This window comes from Hemiscyllium ocellatum, chromosome 31, assembly GCF_020745735.1.
Source record: "Hemiscyllium ocellatum isolate sHemOce1 chromosome 31, sHemOce1.pat.X.cur, whole genome shotgun sequence".
Classification (NCBI taxonomy): domain Eukaryota; kingdom Metazoa; phylum Chordata; class Chondrichthyes; order Orectolobiformes; family Hemiscylliidae; genus Hemiscyllium; species Hemiscyllium ocellatum.
The window spans coordinates 6,584,465-6,603,271 of record NC_083431.1 but is presented as its reverse complement, the minus strand read 5'-3'; the positions used below and the strand labels follow the sequence as shown (position 1 = coordinate 6,603,271).

General features: G+C 42.6%; 1 protein-coding gene across 1 annotated transcript in view; it reads right to left on the bottom strand.

Annotated features, from left to right (window-relative positions):
• The window catches only part of tbx4 (T-box transcription factor 4), a 108,924-nt gene that overhangs the window by 34,941 nt on the left and 55,176 nt on the right, over positions 1 to 18,807 (bottom strand). Inside the window, exons 3-4 of the mRNA XM_060848079.1 lie at positions 12,580 to 12,699; positions 10,951 to 11,098 (exon numbers count right to left, since the gene is read on the bottom strand). Coding sequence (XP_060704062.1) covers positions 10,951 to 11,098; positions 12,580 to 12,699 — 268 coding nt within the window. The remainder of the gene's footprint in view (positions 1 to 10,950; positions 11,099 to 12,579; positions 12,700 to 18,807) is intronic.

Genomic DNA, 18,807 nt, shown 5'->3' with positions numbered 1-18,807 from the left:
CCAGGCAGCATGAGGGACAACAACTGAAGGAATGTTTGGAATGTTTCGAGCTCCAGAACATTTCAGCCCAGCTGTGACAGTGGAAAAGGAGATTTATTAAAGGAGACTTCTCTTATGTGAGTAATTTCTATTCCTGGTACAGCCTTCTAACTGTGATGAAACCTCTCAGTAAACAAATGTATCAGTATGTATTATCTAATCAAGGCAATAGGATATTGCTTTCCTGCTGGAGATTTTGTCAGGCAGTGATCTCAAAGTGAACTACTGTACAAGTGTCAGCCAGGAACTGTCCAGCAATCAGAATCTCATCTCGAAGGCAAAAGATCATGGATTCAGTTCCTACTCAGAGATTTGAACACAAAATCCAGGGTGACACCACCGAGGGAGAGCTGCAATGTCAGAGGTGCTCCCATTTGAATTAAATTGTAAACCCAAGGCTCTGCCTGCCCTCTCAGGTGGCTGTTAAAGAGTCAGATGCTATAGAAATAGTTTTCCCTGTATGTTGGTCAATATTAATAGAAATATAGAAATAGGAGCAGTTGGCCATTCAGCCCTTCAAGCCTGATCCACCATTCAATATGATCTTGACTGAACATCCAACTCAGTCCCTTGTCGCTGCGTTCATTCCATACCTTTTGATCCCTTTCTAGAAAACATTCAATGCTTTGGCCTCAGTTGCTGTCGAGGCACAGAATTCCATCGGCTCACCACTCTCTGTATGAAGGCATTCCTCCTCACCTCACTCCTAAATGGTCTAAGCCATATCCTTAGTCTGTGACCTCTGGTTCGGGAATCCCTGATCATCAGGAAAGTCCTTTTATAGATTTTTATAGGTTTCACAGTCAATATCACTAAACAAAATATCTGCTATTTTTGGGGCAGTAAATTTGCTGCATTTCCAACATAACAGTGACAACACTTCAAAATGATTTCATTGAATGTGAATTGGAAAAGAACAAATTGAAAACTAAGTCATTAGAGATACAAGAGAGATGATGTGTTGTAACTGCATGATATGGAAGCTGGTAAACCCCATTGTAGTTCATAATGACACCATCTGTAGTAAGTGTTGGTTGCTTGAGGAACTCAGGCTCAGAGTTAATAAGCTGGAGTCTGAGCTTCAAACTGCAACACATCGGAGAGGGACAGAGTTTCCTGGATTTTGGGTTTCAGGAGGCAGTCACATCCATTAGATTGACTACCTGAAGTTCAGTCAGTGGTCGGAGACAGAAGAGTGTGACTATGAGTGAGGCAGCTGGAGGGACCAGGAGGTAATGCTGACGGAGCCTCAGCCCTTGTGCTTGTCTAACAGGATTGAGATTCTTGTTCTGTGTGGCCAAGAACATGCCATGTAGAGAGGATGAACAAATCGACACTATACCACAATACTGGGAAACATTCAAGAGTGAGGGGGAGAAATGTAGTTGTAGTCAGGGATAGTATAGTCAGGGGAATAGACAGTATTCTCTGTGGCCAGGATCAAGAGACCTGAAATCTGGTGGTTGGGTTCAAAATCTCTCATCTGGGTTGCAGAGGAACCTGGAGTGGGAGGGGAAAGATCCAACTGTCATGGTACATGTATGTACCATTGATATCAATAGAAAGAGGAAAGGTTCTGCTGAGGGAATATAAACAGCTAGGGACTGAATTAAAAAGCAAAGGTAATCATCTCTGGGACATGAGCTAATTGGCACAGGGTCAATCAGATTAAAGATGACAATACCTGGCTCAAAGATTGATGTGAGAGAAACAGGTTTGGCACCAGAACTGGGGAAAGAGGGAGCTGTGCCAATGGGACCAACTCCATCTGGATCATGCTGGGGCCAGAGTCCTGGTGAATCACATAACTAGGGCGACAGACTAAATAGTGAGTTGCATGGAAAATAATAAAATCAAAGGTAAAGGAGAAGGTAGAATTGCACGTTAGAAATTGAGCTGATTGTTACCGGAAGGAAGGGTCAGATTGTGTGAATGTCATATTTGTCTTGTTGGTGCTTACTTTGGAACCAGGAATTATACACAAGGCAGACAAATGCTAAATCTGAACAAGAACACTCTATTATACTCCCATCTCCACAACCAGTTCTGGACTGCTCCACCCCTCCAGGTCACCTGACCAGGTCTCGTAAAAGGGCAGCACCTATAACACTATTGCTCTGAGGAACCATAAAGGTCAGGGAAACTGAATGATAGAAAAAAAATTAAGGCTTTGTATCTTAATGCATAAAGCATTTGGAATAAGAGAGACAAACTGATATCATAAATCAAGGTCACAATTGGGCGGTGGAGGGTGGGGGAATACTCAGCGGAGATTATTAAAGTTTCCAGAACAAATAATACAACAGAAAGTATAGAAACGGCCAGGAATGTAGCCTAGCACAGCAGATAAGGGGACAACAATGAGAAGGGGGTAGTCAACTCAGAACTGAGGATCTTAACTATGCTCACTGTACAAAGCAAGGAAAGTGAGCTTCGAGCACAGATAATAGAAATTGTGTGTATCGCAGAGACATGGCTGCAAGGGGATCCAGGTTGGGAACTAAACATCCAAGGATACATATCCTAACGAAAGGATGGGCAAATGGCCAGAGGGGTTGCCTTGTTAGTAAGAAATTAAATTAAATCAGTTGCATAAAGTAGTATAGGGTCTGAAAATGTAGAATCTGTATGAGCAGAGTTGAGGAACTGCAAAAGAAAAAAAGACCCTGATGGGTGTTGTGCTGTGTACAGGCCCCCAACCATGTGAGGCAGAAAATAAATTAGGAGATCAAAAAGGCATGGAAGAAAGGCACTATTACAGTAATCAGGGTCATCTTCAATATGCAGGTGGACTGGGAAAATCAGGTTAGTAGCCAGTCAGAAGAAAATAAATTTGTGGAATGTCTATGAGATTTTTTTTGGAGCAGCTTGTGGTAGAACACACTGGGGAACAGGCAATTCTGGATTTGGTGCTGTGTAATGAGGCAGATTTGATTAGAGATTTAAAGTAAGGAATCCCTAGGGAGCAATGACCATGATATGATAGGATTCACCCTACAGTTTCAGGGGGATAAACTGGAATCAGATGTAAGGGTTATAATTAAGTAAGGATAACTAAAAAGAGGAACAAGTTGGCCAGGGTTGATTGGAAGGGGAGCCTACTAGGGAAGATAGTGGAGCAGCACTGGCAGATGTTTCTGGTGGTAATTTAGGAGGCACAACAGAAATTCATCCCGAGGAAAAAGAAATATATTCAGGGTAGGACAAGACAGCAAAGGCTGACAAGGGAGGTCACAGACTGCATAAAAGCAAAAGAAAACGCATGAACTGAGATGAGGAGGAATTTCTTCAGGCAGAGGGTGGTTAATGTCATCGAACGCATAGCTGCAGAGGGCTATGGAGGCCAAGTCACTGAATGTATTTAAAACAGAATTAGAAAAGTTATTAGTTGGTAAGGGGATCAAGGATTATGGGAAGAAGGCAAGATAACGGGGTTGAGAAACATATCACGAAGGACTCATAGCCCTCCACTTCTTCCTTTCCTGCCATACCAACCAGTACCCTTCCACTAACACCCTCCTTCGACTGACTGAGCTGGTCTTCACCCTGAACAACTTCTCTTTCCAATCCTCCATTTCCTCCAAACCAAAGGAGTAGCCATGGGCACCCGCATGGGCCCCAGCTATGCCTGCCTCTTCGTAGGATATGTGGAACAGTCCATCTTCCGCAGCTACACTGGCACCACCCCCCACCTTTTCCTCCGCTACATCGATGGCTGTATCGGCGCTGCCTCATGCTCCCACGAGGAGGTTGAACAGTTCATCCACTTTACCAACAGCTTCCACCCCGACCTCAAATTTACCTGGACCGTCTCAGACTCCTCCCTCCTCTTCCTAGACATTTCCATTTCTATCTCGGGCAACCGAATCAACACGGACATTTACTATAAACCGACCAACTCCCACAGCTACCTAGATTACACCTCCTCCTACCTTGCCCCCTGTAAAAACTCCATCCCATACTCCCAATTTCTTCATCTCCGCCGCATCTGCTCCCAGGAGGACCAGTTCCAATACCGTTCAACCCAGATGGCCTCCAAAGACCGCAATTCCCCCCAGACGTGATCGACGATGCTCTCCACCACATCTCCTCCACTTCCCGTTCCTTCGCCCTTGAGCCCCGCCCCTCCAATCACCACCAGGACAGAATCCCACTGGTCCTCACCTTCCACCCCACCAACCTCCATATACATCGTATCATCCATCGTCATTTCCGCCACCTCCAAACGGACCCCACCACCAGAGATATATTTCCCTCCCCTCCCCTATCAGCGTTCTGAAAAGACCATTCCCTCCATAACTCCCTCGTCAGGTCCACACCCACCAACCCAACCTCCACTCCCGGCACCTTCCCCTGCAACCGCAAGAAATGCAAAACCTGCGCCCACACCCTTGCTTCCCTCCAAGGCCCCAAGGGATCCTTCCATATCCGTCACAAATTCACCTGCACCTCCACACACATCATTTACTGCATCCGCTGCACCCGATGTGGCCTCCTCTATATTGGGGAGACAGGCTGCCTACTTGCCTGTTTCAGAGAACACCTCTAGGACACCTGGACCAACCAACCCAACCACCCCGTGGCTCAACACTTCAACTCCCCTCCCACTCCACCAAGGACATGCAGGTCCTTGGACTCCTCCATCATCAGACCATAACAACACGACGGCTGGAGGAAGAGTGCCTCATCTTCCGTCTAGGAACCCTCCAACCACAAGAGATGAACTCAGATTTCTCCAATTTCCTCATTTCCCCTCCCCATACCTTGTCTCAGTCAAATCCCTCGAACTCAGCACCGCCTTCCTAACCTGCAATCTTCTTCCTGACCTCTCCGCCCCCACCCCCACTCTGGTCTATCACCCTCACCTTGACCTCCTTCCAGCTATCGCATTTTCAATACCCCTCCCCCAAGTCCCTCCTCCCAACCTTTTATCTTAGCCTGCTGGATACACTTTCCTCATTCCTGAAGAAGGGCTCATGCCCGAAACGTCGATTCTCCTGCTCCTTGGATGCTGCGTGACCTGCTGCGCTTTTCCAGCAACACATTTTCAGTTGAGAAACATATCAGTCATGATCAAATGGTGAAGCAGGATCAATGGGCTGAAGGGTCTACTTGTGCTCCTGTATCTTATGGTCTGTTGGTTTAAGTGCTTCGGATCATCCTGAGCTTTTTAAAACAAACACTAAATGAATGCAAATCTTTCTTTATTCTTATGTCAGTCTTTTCACAGTGTTTTCCCAAAAGTCAATGTTCCCACTTTGCTCTTGTGACCAGCTGGTTACTCAATAACACAGGCACAGACTCAGAAGCAGCAAACCATACCTCTATCTTTACAAACAGGGAATGTAAGACTAAGATCTGGTGTTCATTAAAAGTGATGGAAAAATAAGAAAAGAAATTAAGCTCCATGTGAATGAGTCAAAATCCGAATCATCTTACTCCACCAGCAATGGTATGGCATAGAAAACAGAGGTCCACTGTCTCCTATGCTGTAGATCCCAGCTCAGATTACAGACGCATGCTCATTGTGTAGACAATGGAGCCTTCAGCTCCAGCAAGGATGTTTCAGTAGTACCTGCCTGGATCTAACTTTCCGAGACACAGTAACCCACAGTCACTTCACTGGGGACCCTCCTGAGGCTGGTCTTTCAGGAAGAACTAGCATGATGGTAAAGACAATCAACTCTTTCCACATCAATCCCTCCTGCCAGCATGAATTTGGTTGGGAATTTCTAAAGATGAAATTGCCAAAATAACTCAAGAACTCTTCCTCAATATGGCATGAGTTATGTTCTGATGGTGTTGAGCTATAAATTCACTTATGCATGTACCCTGTGACCAGAAAATGGAAGGATGGAAAAAATGAACCTTGAGAGAACAGAGTTCTGATAATCTGCTGGGGTACAAATCTTGGGAAGAAATTTCTCAATGGGGAGGCCTTGATCCTGTACAAGAGCAGGTCAGAGGATAGGAATCCTGCAGAGAGTAATTCACCTCCTGACTCTCCAAAGCCTGTCCACCACAAGGCACAAGTCAGGAGTGTGATGGAATACTCCCCACTTGCCTGGATGAGTGTAGCTCTAACAACACTCAAGAAGTTTGACACCATCCAGAACAAAACAGCCCAGCTGATGACACACACCCACTCCCTCTACCACTGACATTCAGTGGCAGCACTGAAAGATGCATTGCAGAAATTCACCAAGGCTCCTTAAGAGAGAACATTCCAAGACCATTCTCATCTAGAACGACAAGGGTAACAGGGACATGGGAACCAGGTTCAGGTCCATTGTACCCTGAAGGTGGCTGCACAGCTGGATAGAGTGGTCAAGAAAACATTTGGTATGCTTACCTTCATTTCATGGGGTATTGAGTATAAGAGCTGGCAGGTCATGTTAAAATTGTACAAGATTTTGGTTCGGCCGCATTTAGAATACTGTGTATAGTTCAGGTCGCCACTTTAGCAAAAGGATGTGGATGCTTTGGAGAGGATGCAGAGAATTTTTATGAGGATGTTGCCTGGTATGGAAGGTGCTAGCTATGAAGAGAGGTTGAGTAAGTTCGGATTGCTTTCATTAGCAAAAAGGAGATTATGGGGGGACTTGACTGAAGTCTACAAAATTATGAAGGGTATAGACAGGGTAGATAGAGATAAGTTTTTTCCCAGGGTGAGGGATTCAATAACGAAAGGTTGCGTGTTCAAGGTGAAAGGTGAAAGGTTTAAGGGGGATATATGCAGCAAGTACTTTACACAGAGGGTGGTGGGTGCCTTGGAACGCATTGCCAGCAGAGGTAGTAGAGACAAGCACGGTAGGTTCATTTAAGATGCGTCTGGACAGATGCATGAGTAGATGGAGAGCAGAGGGATATACAGTAGATGCTTTGAAATTGGATGATAGGTTTAGACAGCGGATTTGGATTGACTCAAGCTTGGAGGGCCGAAGGGCCTGTTCCTGGGCTGTAAATTTTCTTTGTTCTTTGTACCTGCAGGTTTGCCTCCATGTGACAGACAATCTTGACTTGGTTAAAAATCACATAACACCAAGTTATGTCCAACAGGTTTATTTGGAAACACTGGCTTTCCAAGCACTGCTCCTTCATCAGGTAGCTGATCAGCGCAACAAAAGTTAGTGCTTCCAAATAAACCTGTTGGACTATAACCTGGTTTTGCGTGATGTTTAACTTTGTCCACCCTAGTTCAACACCAGCACCTCCAAATCAACCTTGACTTGGACATTTATCAGTGTCACTGGGTCAAAATCCTGGAAAACCCACTTTAATGGCATAGTGGGTCTACCTACAACACATTGACTAATGGTTCAAGAATGCAGTTCACCACAACCATCTCAAGGGGAACTAGGGATGGACAATAAATGCTGGCCCAGCCTGTGATGCCTATGTTCCTTGAATGACTAAAACAAAATGCTCTCACCTTGTAATTAACAGCTTCTAGTTTAACTCAATATTGTGAACATAAAAAGGGCTAAAATTCCAGGTATATTAAGCAATGCATATTGTTCAGAACACAGTCTCTTAGAGTCATAGAGATGTACAGCATGGAAACAGACCCTTTGGTCCAACCCATCCATGCCGACCAGATATCCCAACCAAATCTAGTCCCACCTGCCAGCACCCGACCCATATCCCTCCAAACCCTTCCTATTCATATACCCATCCAAATGCCTCTTAAATGTTGCAATTATAGAACATAGAACATAGAAAAATACAGCGCAGTACAGGCCCTTTGGCCCTCGATGTTGCGCCGATCCAAGCCCACCTAACCTACACTAGCCCACTATCCTCCATTATATTTGGGTCGTTTTAAAAGATCCATGACACTATAGAAAGTGAGCAAAGATCTCAGATGTTCTTATCATCATTGATACAATGTGATTAGATCAAATTAACTGATCATTTGTCTCATTTCTGTCTGTGGAACCTTGCCTGTTGCAAAATTACTGACATATTTCCCTACACATGTGGTGCTTCTTCTTCAAAAGCGATTCACTGACTGTGAAGGTCTTTGCATGCATGGGATCATCGAATTACCCTTTAAAGCTGTCAGTTTGAAATGGGGCTGTGCTGTATCAGTGTGCAAATACTTCAAAGCACATTTCAAGCTCCTTTGGCAGCTATTTTAACAAACCTGTTAACTATTTCAAGAAATGGCCTGATGCAATATTACAGAATCACAGAATTATTACCATATAGAGGAGGTCATTCAGCCCCATTATACATGCATCAGCTTTTCAAATGAGCCTCATTATTTAGTACCAATCTTCTGCTTTCTCCCCATACCATCATAATTTTTAAAAATCTAAACAAAGATCCATTACCCTCTTGAATGTCCCACCACATTTTCAGGTAGTACATTCCAGACCCCAACTACTCGCTGAGTGAAAATGTTTTTTCTCATATTGCCATTGCTTATTTTGTAAATCACTTAAAATTTATGCTCTCTCATTCTTGTTCCTTTTACACATGGGAACAGTTTCTCCCCATCTAAGGAGGAAAGTTATGTGTGGAGTCAGAGAAAATGGGTGAGATTCTTGGTGAGTACTTTGTATCGGTATTCAGCGATGAATATTGAGGTTAGGGATAGATCTTTAATTACTCTAGGTCAAGTCAGCATAAGGATGGAGAAAGTATTGGGTATTCTACAAGTCCCCATGTCTGGATGGGATCTATCCCAGGTTAGTGAAGGAAGCAAGAGACGAAATAACTGAGGCCTTAACAGATATCTTTGCAATATCCTTGATGTCCCGAAGGGCTGGAGAATTGCTAATGCAGTCCCCTTTTTTAAGAAGGGTAGCAGGGATAATCCAGGTAATTGTAGCCCGGTGAGTCTGACGTCAGTAGTAGGGAAGCTGCTGGAAAAGATACAAGGGATAGAATCTATTCCCATTTGGAAGAAAATGGGCTTATCAGTAATAGGCAGCATTCTGTGCAGGCAAGGTCATGTCTTACCAACTTAATAGAATTCTTTGAGGAAGTGACAAAGTTGATTGATGAGGGAACAGCTGTATGTGTCATATACATGGACTTTCAGTAAGGCATTTCAGTAAGGTTCCCCATGGTAGGCTGATGGAGTAAGTGAAGTCGCATGGGGCCCAGGGTGTACTAGCGAGATGGATAAAGAACTGGCTGGGCAACAGGAGACAGAGAGTAGTAATGGAGGGAGTTTCTCAAAATGGAGAACTGTGACAGTGGTGTTCCACAGGGATCTGTGCTGGGGCACTGTTGTTTCTGTTATACATAAATGATCTGTTGGAAGGTATAGTTTGATCTTATTAGCAAGTTTGCAAATAACAATAAGATTGGTGGAGTAGCATATTGTGAAGGGGACTGTCATAGAATACAGCAGAATATAGATAGATTAGAGAGTTGGGCAGAGAAATGGCAGATGGAGTTCAATCCATGCAAATGCAAGATGATGCATTTTGGAAGATCCAATTCAAGAACGAACTATACAGTAAAGTCCTGGGGAAAATTGATGTACACAGAGAACTGGGTGTTCATGTCCATTGTACCCTGAAGGTCGCAACACAGGTCAATAGAATGGTCAAGAAGGCACACAGCATGCTTTCCTTCATCGGACGGGGTATTGAGTACATAAGTTGGCAGGCCATGTAACAGTTGTATAAAACTTTGGATCAGTGACATTTGGAATATTGCATATATATCCAGTTGCCACATTATTAAAAGAATATGGATGTTTTGGAGAGGGTGCAGAGGAGGTTCACCAGGATATTGCCTGCTATGGAGGGCACTAGCTATGAAGGAATTTGAGTAGATTAGGATTATTTTCATTAGAAAGACAGAGGCTGAGGGGGGAATCTGATTGAGGTCTGCAAGAATCATGAGAGGTATAGACAGGGTGGATAACAAGAAGCTTTTTCCCAGCGTGGAAGACTTAAATATTAGGTATCACGAGTTCAAAGTGAGAGGGGAAAAGTTTACTATTCACTGTTCACTATCTGTCTCTATCCTCCTTTATGGTACTTGTTAAAAACCAAGCAGCGTGCCCATCTGATCGAAAATCCATTTCATTGGTTCAGTACCAAATTTGTTTGAAAATATTCCTATCAATCAACATGGAACATTTTTCAATACTAAAGGTGCTATTTAAATGTAAGTTGTTGCTGTTATGAATGAAATAATCTCTTGTGCTGAGTATCAGTCTTGGCTCAGTGGGTAAGATTCTAACTTCTGAGCCAGAAGTCTGAGTCTCAGTCAGTGCTTTGCCAAAAGATTAAGCACCAGGTTTAGACCGACAGTCACAGCGGAGTACTGGGGGAGCACTTCGCCATCAGAACTACAATTTTTGGGATGAAATGTTAAACCAACAACCCATCTGCTCTCTCAGGTGGTCATAAAAGATCACATGAAGCTATTTTGGGGAGGATCAGAAGAGATCTACCCCTCTTCTGGGGCCAATAGTTATTTCTCATCCAACATGACTAAAACAGATGGTCTGGCCATCGTCCTATTACTGTCAGTGGGATTTGGCTGTGTGTAAATTGTTTATGCATTTCCCTACATTACAGCATTTCAGAATTACCTTCTTGTTTGTAAAGAGCATTAAGATGTCCTGAAGTTTTAAAGGTATTACATTACTGCAAGTATTTCCTTCTTGTAGAGATGCCTTGTTGTCGAGAGTTAATAAGTTAATCATTGTCTTAATCATCTTGTAACAAAAGCTGAAAGCTGTCACCCATCCTGGCCACTGTTTTTGCCAATGGATTTCTTTGTGGGAAATTACTAGCGAATACACGGTATCACTTATGGTAGCTGGAAGTGAAATTAACAGTCAAACCCTCTTGCGCTGACAGGTAAATTTTCTGTTTGAACCAAATGCCAACAGTGAACAATTGGTGAGCAGTAAATGTTTTTGTCTGTTTGCTCACTCACATGTCCAAATGGATCCAAGTGATTGTTAGTCAGTTTCAGCTTCTGAAAGGAGACAAGTTGCCGCATCCAGTGTGCTCCTGTTGCTGGTGAGTCTGGGTGTACATACAGCCTCCCAGGCATAGCAGGCTCTGCTTTTCCAGCCACCATCCTGGAACGAAATGAGGAATGGTCAAAAACCTGAGTCTACATGTTATATTGTGCCCTGTATATAAAGTGAAAGGGGAGAATCCATAAGCAAAAGAAAAGCCACTTATATTTTATTCACATACAGAGCAGCATGTATTGTTTAATGGGATAGGGTATCTCTTGTAAAGACACCATTTGTTGCCCATCCCTAATTGCCCTTGAGAACTAGTAGTGAGCTGCCTTCCTGAACCACTGCAGGTCCATGGGGTGTAGCTAAACCCAGAGTACAGTTTGAAAGAGAGCTCCAGGATTTTGATCCAGTGACAGTGAAGAAATTAAGAAATAGTTCCAAGTCAAAATCATGTGTGGCTTGGAGGGTTCTTGAAAGTGGAGTGTTTCCATTTCTCCACTCAACATAAATTTCCAAGCAGTAGAGGTGTGTGTGTGGGATTTGCAAGATTCTGTTGGATGAACCTTGTCAAGTTGTTGAAATGCAACCTACGGACAGTACACACTGCTGTCACTTTGTTTCAATAGAGAGAGGAGTGGTGGGTGGGTTGCCAACTAAGGAAGTTGCTTTGTCTTGGGAGGTGTTAAAATACTTGAGTAGTGTTGCAGCTGCACCCTTCTCGACCTTGAGTTTAGTGATCGGTGTTTTGAGTAAGAATGTAGCTGAGATGACAGGGTCAGTTTTAGCCTGATCTATTCAACAGGAAACTGACCCATATAAAGAAGACTGAATAAAACTGAAAGAACTGCAGATGCTGTAAATCAGAAACAAAAACTGAAGTAGCTGGAAAAGCTCAGCAGGTCGAACAGCATCTCTGGAGAGAAATCAGAGTTAACATTTCAAGTCCAGTAACTCTTCCTCAGAACGGTTCTGAGGAAGAGTTACCGGACCTGAAACGTTAATTCTGATTTCTATTTACAAATGCTGCCAGACCTGGTAAGCTTTTCCAGTTACTCCTGTGTTTGCTCCATAAACAGAAGAGAATTAACTTCAGATCGGTTTTCTGCCAGGATGGTTAAACTAAGACTGCTCTCCACAGTTAAAGCAGAGACAAGGATTGAGAAACTGAGATTATTCTAACGACAAGTAAAAGAAAGGTAAGTGGAGATTTAATACAAGAGTTCAAAATTAAATTGATAGATTTAGATAAACTGTTTCCAATGACAGGAAGGTCAGCATTCAAATAAGATAGATTTTAGAAAATTTGAAAGAAAAGTTTGCCTGGATAGTGAATGAGGAGAATTCTTTGTGGTGAGTCATTGTGATTTGATACCTACTGAAAAGATACTTGAAGATTGTCCAGTCATAACTTTCAAAAGGGATTTGGGAAATACTTGGAAAAGTACAAATTGCAGGGCTATGGAGAAAGAGCAGAGGAATAGAACTTTGATTGAATAGTTCTTTAGGACAGAGGACCAGGCTCAATGGGTCTCTGGCCTCCTTCTATGCTTTAAGTTTCTCTGATTTCTAAGAGCGACGTTTCAAACACTCACCACTTGTTGTCACAAAACTTGTAACGATGGTCATCAGCAGGCACAATGTCAATCAGCAGAATGTACTTTGTCTTGGGATTCATCCCTGTAACTTTCACCTTGTAACTTGGAAACATCCGCCTATAGGAAGAATCAGAAAGAGGCAGCTTACAAACTGACACCAAGGCAGCAAATTTAAATTATTCCATTGCACAAAACCTCCTTCTTCAAATTTCTCACCACCAGCACCTTCTCAAAGGTAAATAGAGTTGGGCAATAAATGCCTGAAATGAATACCAGTGCAAAATGGTCAAGAGTAGAACTTAAAAAGTTTAAATATGAAGATACATTGCACAGTCCAATCTTAAATTGACTTTAATTTAGAACATGAACAGATAAATTACTTTCAGGGTTTAAAATGATTAAAGAAGTTTATGGGGCAGATACAGAATGATTTATTTGAATGAGGGAACCAAGTATAAAAAGGCATGGCATTAAAGTTGGAGTTTGACCATTCAGCGATAATGTGAAGAAACCCCTGTACATGAGTGGATTCTCGAACTTTCTTCCCAAAAGCAGTGGAAGTTAGATTAAGTGATGTTTCAAAATAGATTGTTAGATTGTTTTGGACTAGAATATTACAAGTTCTGCGATGATGATAAATAAATGGAGTTAAGGAACAGTTCAGGCATAATGTAACTGAACCTATGAAAAGTTTGAGGACTCATGTTCCTTTTACCTATTTAGATAAAGATAGATATTTTCTAACCAATCTGTTAAGCGACATTATAGTGAACCTCTGGAACAGGCAGTACTTAAACCCATGCCTCCTAGCTCAGAGGCAGATACACTACTACTGTCCCACTAGAACACTCATTTTGATGAAAATAGAATTTGTCTACTATTATTTATTATGAATTCACATACTAGTCTATTACCCACTACTTTATTAGTCCCATTAATCAATGTAAAACAAACAGATTGACAGCTGCATTCAAGTCGCAGACAGAAGAATCTCACCAAGATCCCATTAAGTGCTTGTCCATTAATATCTTCCACAATTATTTCTGAGCCCATGAGGAGACCGATGAGGTATTCTAGGTTCAATCATGCTTACTACAGGCATGCAGCTGTCACAAATTTTAAAACTATCTTGTTTTTAAAAGGATAAAACAGCTCTTTAAAATGACACAACATATCACATGACTTCAACAATAACTGCTCAGAAAACCAGAACCTCAGTTGAATACCTCATTAATGGATGAACCATCCCAGCCACTTGTGACATCAATTCTGACTTTGAGGTTGAACTGTAGATTGTAGAGCAGCAGGACTATGAGGAGCCTGCTAATCCCTGCCACAACATGCAGAATAGCAACACTGAAACTCAATGAGTGTTAGGACAAATATGAAGTGAGCATCATCAACCTTTCATTTTACAGAGATTGCTCCTCAGCTCAAACACAAAGATCCTGGCTCTCCCAAAAACCAGGAATATGAAAGGCTGCAGCGCAGGATATGTGAGTTCAGCCCACTCCCTTACTTACACAAAGACTTTGGACAAGCAACATAATATTACAGTAGAAGCTGTTCAGCTTCAGAAAAGAATCATAAAATCCCCACAGTGTGGAAACAGGCCTTTTGGCCCCACATGTCCACACTGACCCTCTGAAAAGTATCTCACCCAGACCCCCATTCCCCTACAATTACCCCTGACTACTGCACCTAGTTTACACATCCCTGAACACTACAGGCAATTTAGCATGCCAAGTCACCTAACCTGCACATCTTTGGATTGCAGGAGGAAACCAGAGCACCTGGAGGAAATCCACGCAGACACGGGGAGAATATGCAAACTCCATACAGACAGTTGCCCGAAGCTGGAATCAAACCGGAGTCCCTGGTGGTGTGAGGCAGCAGTGCTAATCACTGAGCTACCGTGCTGCCCATAAAATACATCACAGGGAAGCAAATACCATCTGTGACATCCCCAAAATGCCATCAAAACAGATTCAAGCCCACTATACTGCCAAGGATAAATCAGTGACCCAGTGAAAGTAGAAGAAGGCTTCTATGCTAACCTGTTCCCAACCTAAGTTTTCTTAGCTGAAAGTCAACCTCAAGTTAACTGCAAGAAACTCGGTAGTTTACTGAGAATTCTCCTGATCTACACTTCAGTTAAAGCATTATTCAGCTAAGAAACTAAAGGCCTCCTATGAAAAATTTAAATCATTACAACCTGTAATTTTATTTTCTTTCGACCTGTACCTAATGTTTCTTCGTACAAGAATCTATATGAGATGCCCCAATGAGTCCTCTGGGCAAATTTGTCATAATAAATAACTTTTTTAAATTTCAAATTCACAAAAATTATTTGAATTGGGCCAACTCATCCTGAGGGTTAGAAAACACCGACACCTCACTCAGAAAGATAATCTGATCACAGACAATAATAAAACACCAAACACTGTTTGTCACCTGAACTATGATAAAATATGGTACAATTTCCATTCTTGGTCATTGCTCAGTAGTGTTTGATGTCTTTTGAGCATTTGCGATTGTCCAATGAGGGCAGGGGTCAGGTTTGGCTGTGGTTCACCCTATAATTGATCAGCCAATCGCTCCTTAGATTCAAGCAAAGATTGGTTGATTCAAGCAGCTGTCACAGGCAGAAATCACCCCTAACAAAAAGCAGGGCCTTCGACAACAGGAAGAGCAAAGTAATTGCACATGGGATAGAGGATTTGCATTTAAATAGTGCTTTGCTCAACCTTCATACATTTCAAAATCTTTTTCATTGTTGCAATGTTCGAAATGTGTAAGGCAATTGCACACAATAAGTTCCTACAAACAGCAATGTGATAATGACAGTTAATTTATTGTAATGTTAATGGTTACTGGATAACTATTGGCTAGGACACTCAGGGGAAGTCTCCCTGCTCTTCTCCAGTGTAATGCCTTGGAATTTTTATGCCAACAAGGCCTCAGTTTAACTATTCACCCAAAGGTCTCCAACTTTGATGGTGTAGCACTCCCACATTCCTAGCACTGGAAAATTAAGCAGCGATCCAATGATTGGGATCATGAACCTGCAACTTTCTGACTCAGGGGCTGAAGTGTTTGCCACTGAGCCTCTTCAAATTCAGGGCTGGGGGATTAAAGGGATCAGAAGAGAATAAAACTCAAATAGATGTCGAAACCTTGCAGTGAAATAGAAGACAAGGAACAGAGAAAGCACAGAAACGAAGAGGTTTGAGAGGCTGTGAGTGGGGGTAGTTAATGAGATGTATGACCAGGGACAGCATCATACCAAATAGGATTTATTACACCCGGCTTCTGGAAAATAATTTGTTGCTCAACCCACATGCCTGAAGTTAGCAGCTAAAGTAGCCTGGCCTTATAAATTTTAAGTGCTTTTTTAATGGCAATAAAAAGAGTCAAGGCATGTGAAATTCATATTGTTGACATATCTGGATATTTTTAAGTGGGTTCACAGAGAACTCAAGTAGCAGAATTATAGTCAGCTGAAGCAGCTGAAAGGATCAGAGCTTTTCCAGCTTGTTGAGCTGTAGAATGAGTGCAGACTACCCCCAGCTTACCTGCCGATCTCTGCTTTTCATTTTGTGTTATTTTATTAACATCCTCGTCGGGCTTTTAACTGTCTTTGCCCAATGTTGAGTTTTCTAGACTCTGTCAGTGAACGTGATGTAGTTGAAAACAGTCAGTTTATACTTGGAGAATTCAATTAATAAAAACATTTTATGTGTGTTTTTTAAAACCCCCTTCATTTCTTCTTCTCAATGTAATTCCACAGGACAGTTGATTATTTTGATAAGGGCTTTGCTGTTTGACAGCACCACAGAGATAAGTTGCTTTTAAATGTTTTCTTAACATTAAGCTTGTCTTGTATTCCTCTTCACTCCCCTCCCCTCCGGAGCATCATTCCTGATAGCTCACATGCCATCTGTCACAGTTAAAGTCAGTTATTTGTGACCAAAAGGTTTTTCACCTTGTCATTGCTAGTCACAGATACCACACGTACCCATTTCTAAAAGGGTCAATTATTTTACCCAATTTTGAAAGGAACAGATGGCTTTGGACTTTGGGCTCCATCACTGAGATTTTCCTCATCTCATTTCTGGCTCCTTGCAGACTATTTGACAGAGAGTGATTGTAATGATTAGTCAATAAATCCACATACAGGGTCTTGTAATGCAGTGGAAGTGCCCCTACCTCTGAGCAAGCAGGGTGACTAATATTACTAATAAATCTGTTACTGTATCTTATGATACCAGGTTGGTGGACAGTACAAGGCCCAGTTATCTTTACTTGCTTGGTCAATGACCTTCACCCCACCAGAAGGTCAGAAGTGGAAAGGTTTACTGAAGATTACACAATGTTCAGCACCATTCACAACTCCTCAGAGACTGAAAACAGCCCATGTCCAAATGCAGCAAGATCTGGACAGCATCCAGGCTTGGGCTTACAAGTGGCAAGTAACCTTCATCCACACAATTCCCAGTCAATCACCATCTCCAACAAGAGACAACCTAATCATCACTTCTTGATAGTCAATGGCATTACCATCTCTGAATCACCACTATCAACATCCTAGGGTTTACCATCTACCAGAAACTGAACTGGACTCGCCATATAAATACTTTTTTGACAATAATAGGTAAGAGGCCAAGATTCCTGTAGCGAATAACTCACCTCCTGACTCCGCAAAGCCTGTTCACCATCTATAAGCCAAAAGTCAGGAGTGAGATGGAATACTCCCCACTTGCCTGGATGGAAGTTTGACACCATCCAGGTCAAAGTAGCCCGCTTGAATGGCACCACATCCACAAACATGCACTTCCTCACTCCCTAACAGCAGTGTACAACATCTACAAGATGCACTGCAGAAGTTCACCAAAGATCCTTAGACAGCAATTTCCAAACAACTGTCTTGAAAAACAAGTGTAGGAGATACAGAGGAACACCACCACCATTAGCTTGACTTGGAAATATGTTGCTGTTCCTTCAGTGTTGCTGCATCAAAATCCTGCAGTGCCCTCAGGCATTGTGGATCTACCTAAAGCACATGGAGTGCAATGGTTCACAAAGGCAACTCACTGCCACCTTTTCAAGGGCAACTAGGGATAGTGTCATGGAGGGTATTAGAGATGTACAGCACGGAAACTGACCCTTCGGTCCAATCCGTCCATGCCAACCAGATATCCCAACCCAATCTAGTCCCACCTGCCAGCACCCAGCCCATATCCCTCCAAACCCTTCCTATTCATATATCCATCCAAATGCCACCTAAACATTGCAATTGTACTAGCCTCCACCACTTCTTCTGGCAGCTCATTCCACACATGTACCACCCTCTGTGTGAAAAAGTTGCCCCTTAGGTCTCTTTTACATCTTTCCCCTCTCACCCTAAACCTATGCCTTCTAGTTCTGGACTTCCCCACCCCAGGGAAAAGGCTTTGTCTATTTATCCAATCCATACCCCTCATAATTTTGTAAAGCTCTATAAGGTCACCCCTCAGCCTCTGATGCTCCCGGGAAAACAGCCCCAGCCTGTTCAGCCTCTCCCTATAGCTCAAATCCTCCAACCCTGGCAACATGTTTGTAAATCTTTTCTGAACCCTTTCATGTTTCACAACATCTTTCTGATTGGAAGGAGACCAGAATTGCACACAATATTCCAACAGTGGTCTAACCAATGTCCTGTACAGCCGCAATATGACCTCCCAAATCCTGTACTCAATACTCTGACCGATAAAGGAAAGCATACCAAATGCCTTCTTCACTATCCTATCTACCTGCGACTATACTTTCAAGGAGCTATGAATTTGCACTCCAAGTTCTCTTTGTTCAGCAACACTCCCTCGGACCTTACCATTAAGTGCATAAGTCCTGCTAAGATTTGCTTTTCAAATTGCAGCACCTCACATTTATCTGAATTAAACTCCATCTGCCACTTCTCAGCCCATTGGCCCATCTGGTCCAGATCCTGTTGTAATCTGAAGTAACCTTCTTTGCTGTCCACTACACCTCCAATTTTGGTGTCATCTGCAAACTTACTAACTATACCACTTATGCTCACATCCAAATCATTTTTATAAATGATGAAAATGGGTAATAAATGCCAGGCCAGACAATGATGTCCATGTTCCATGTGTGAATAAACAAAAAGTGAACTAGACAAGGGTTGTTCTTTATTTGCTGACAATGTCCAATGCATGTTGAGTAAAG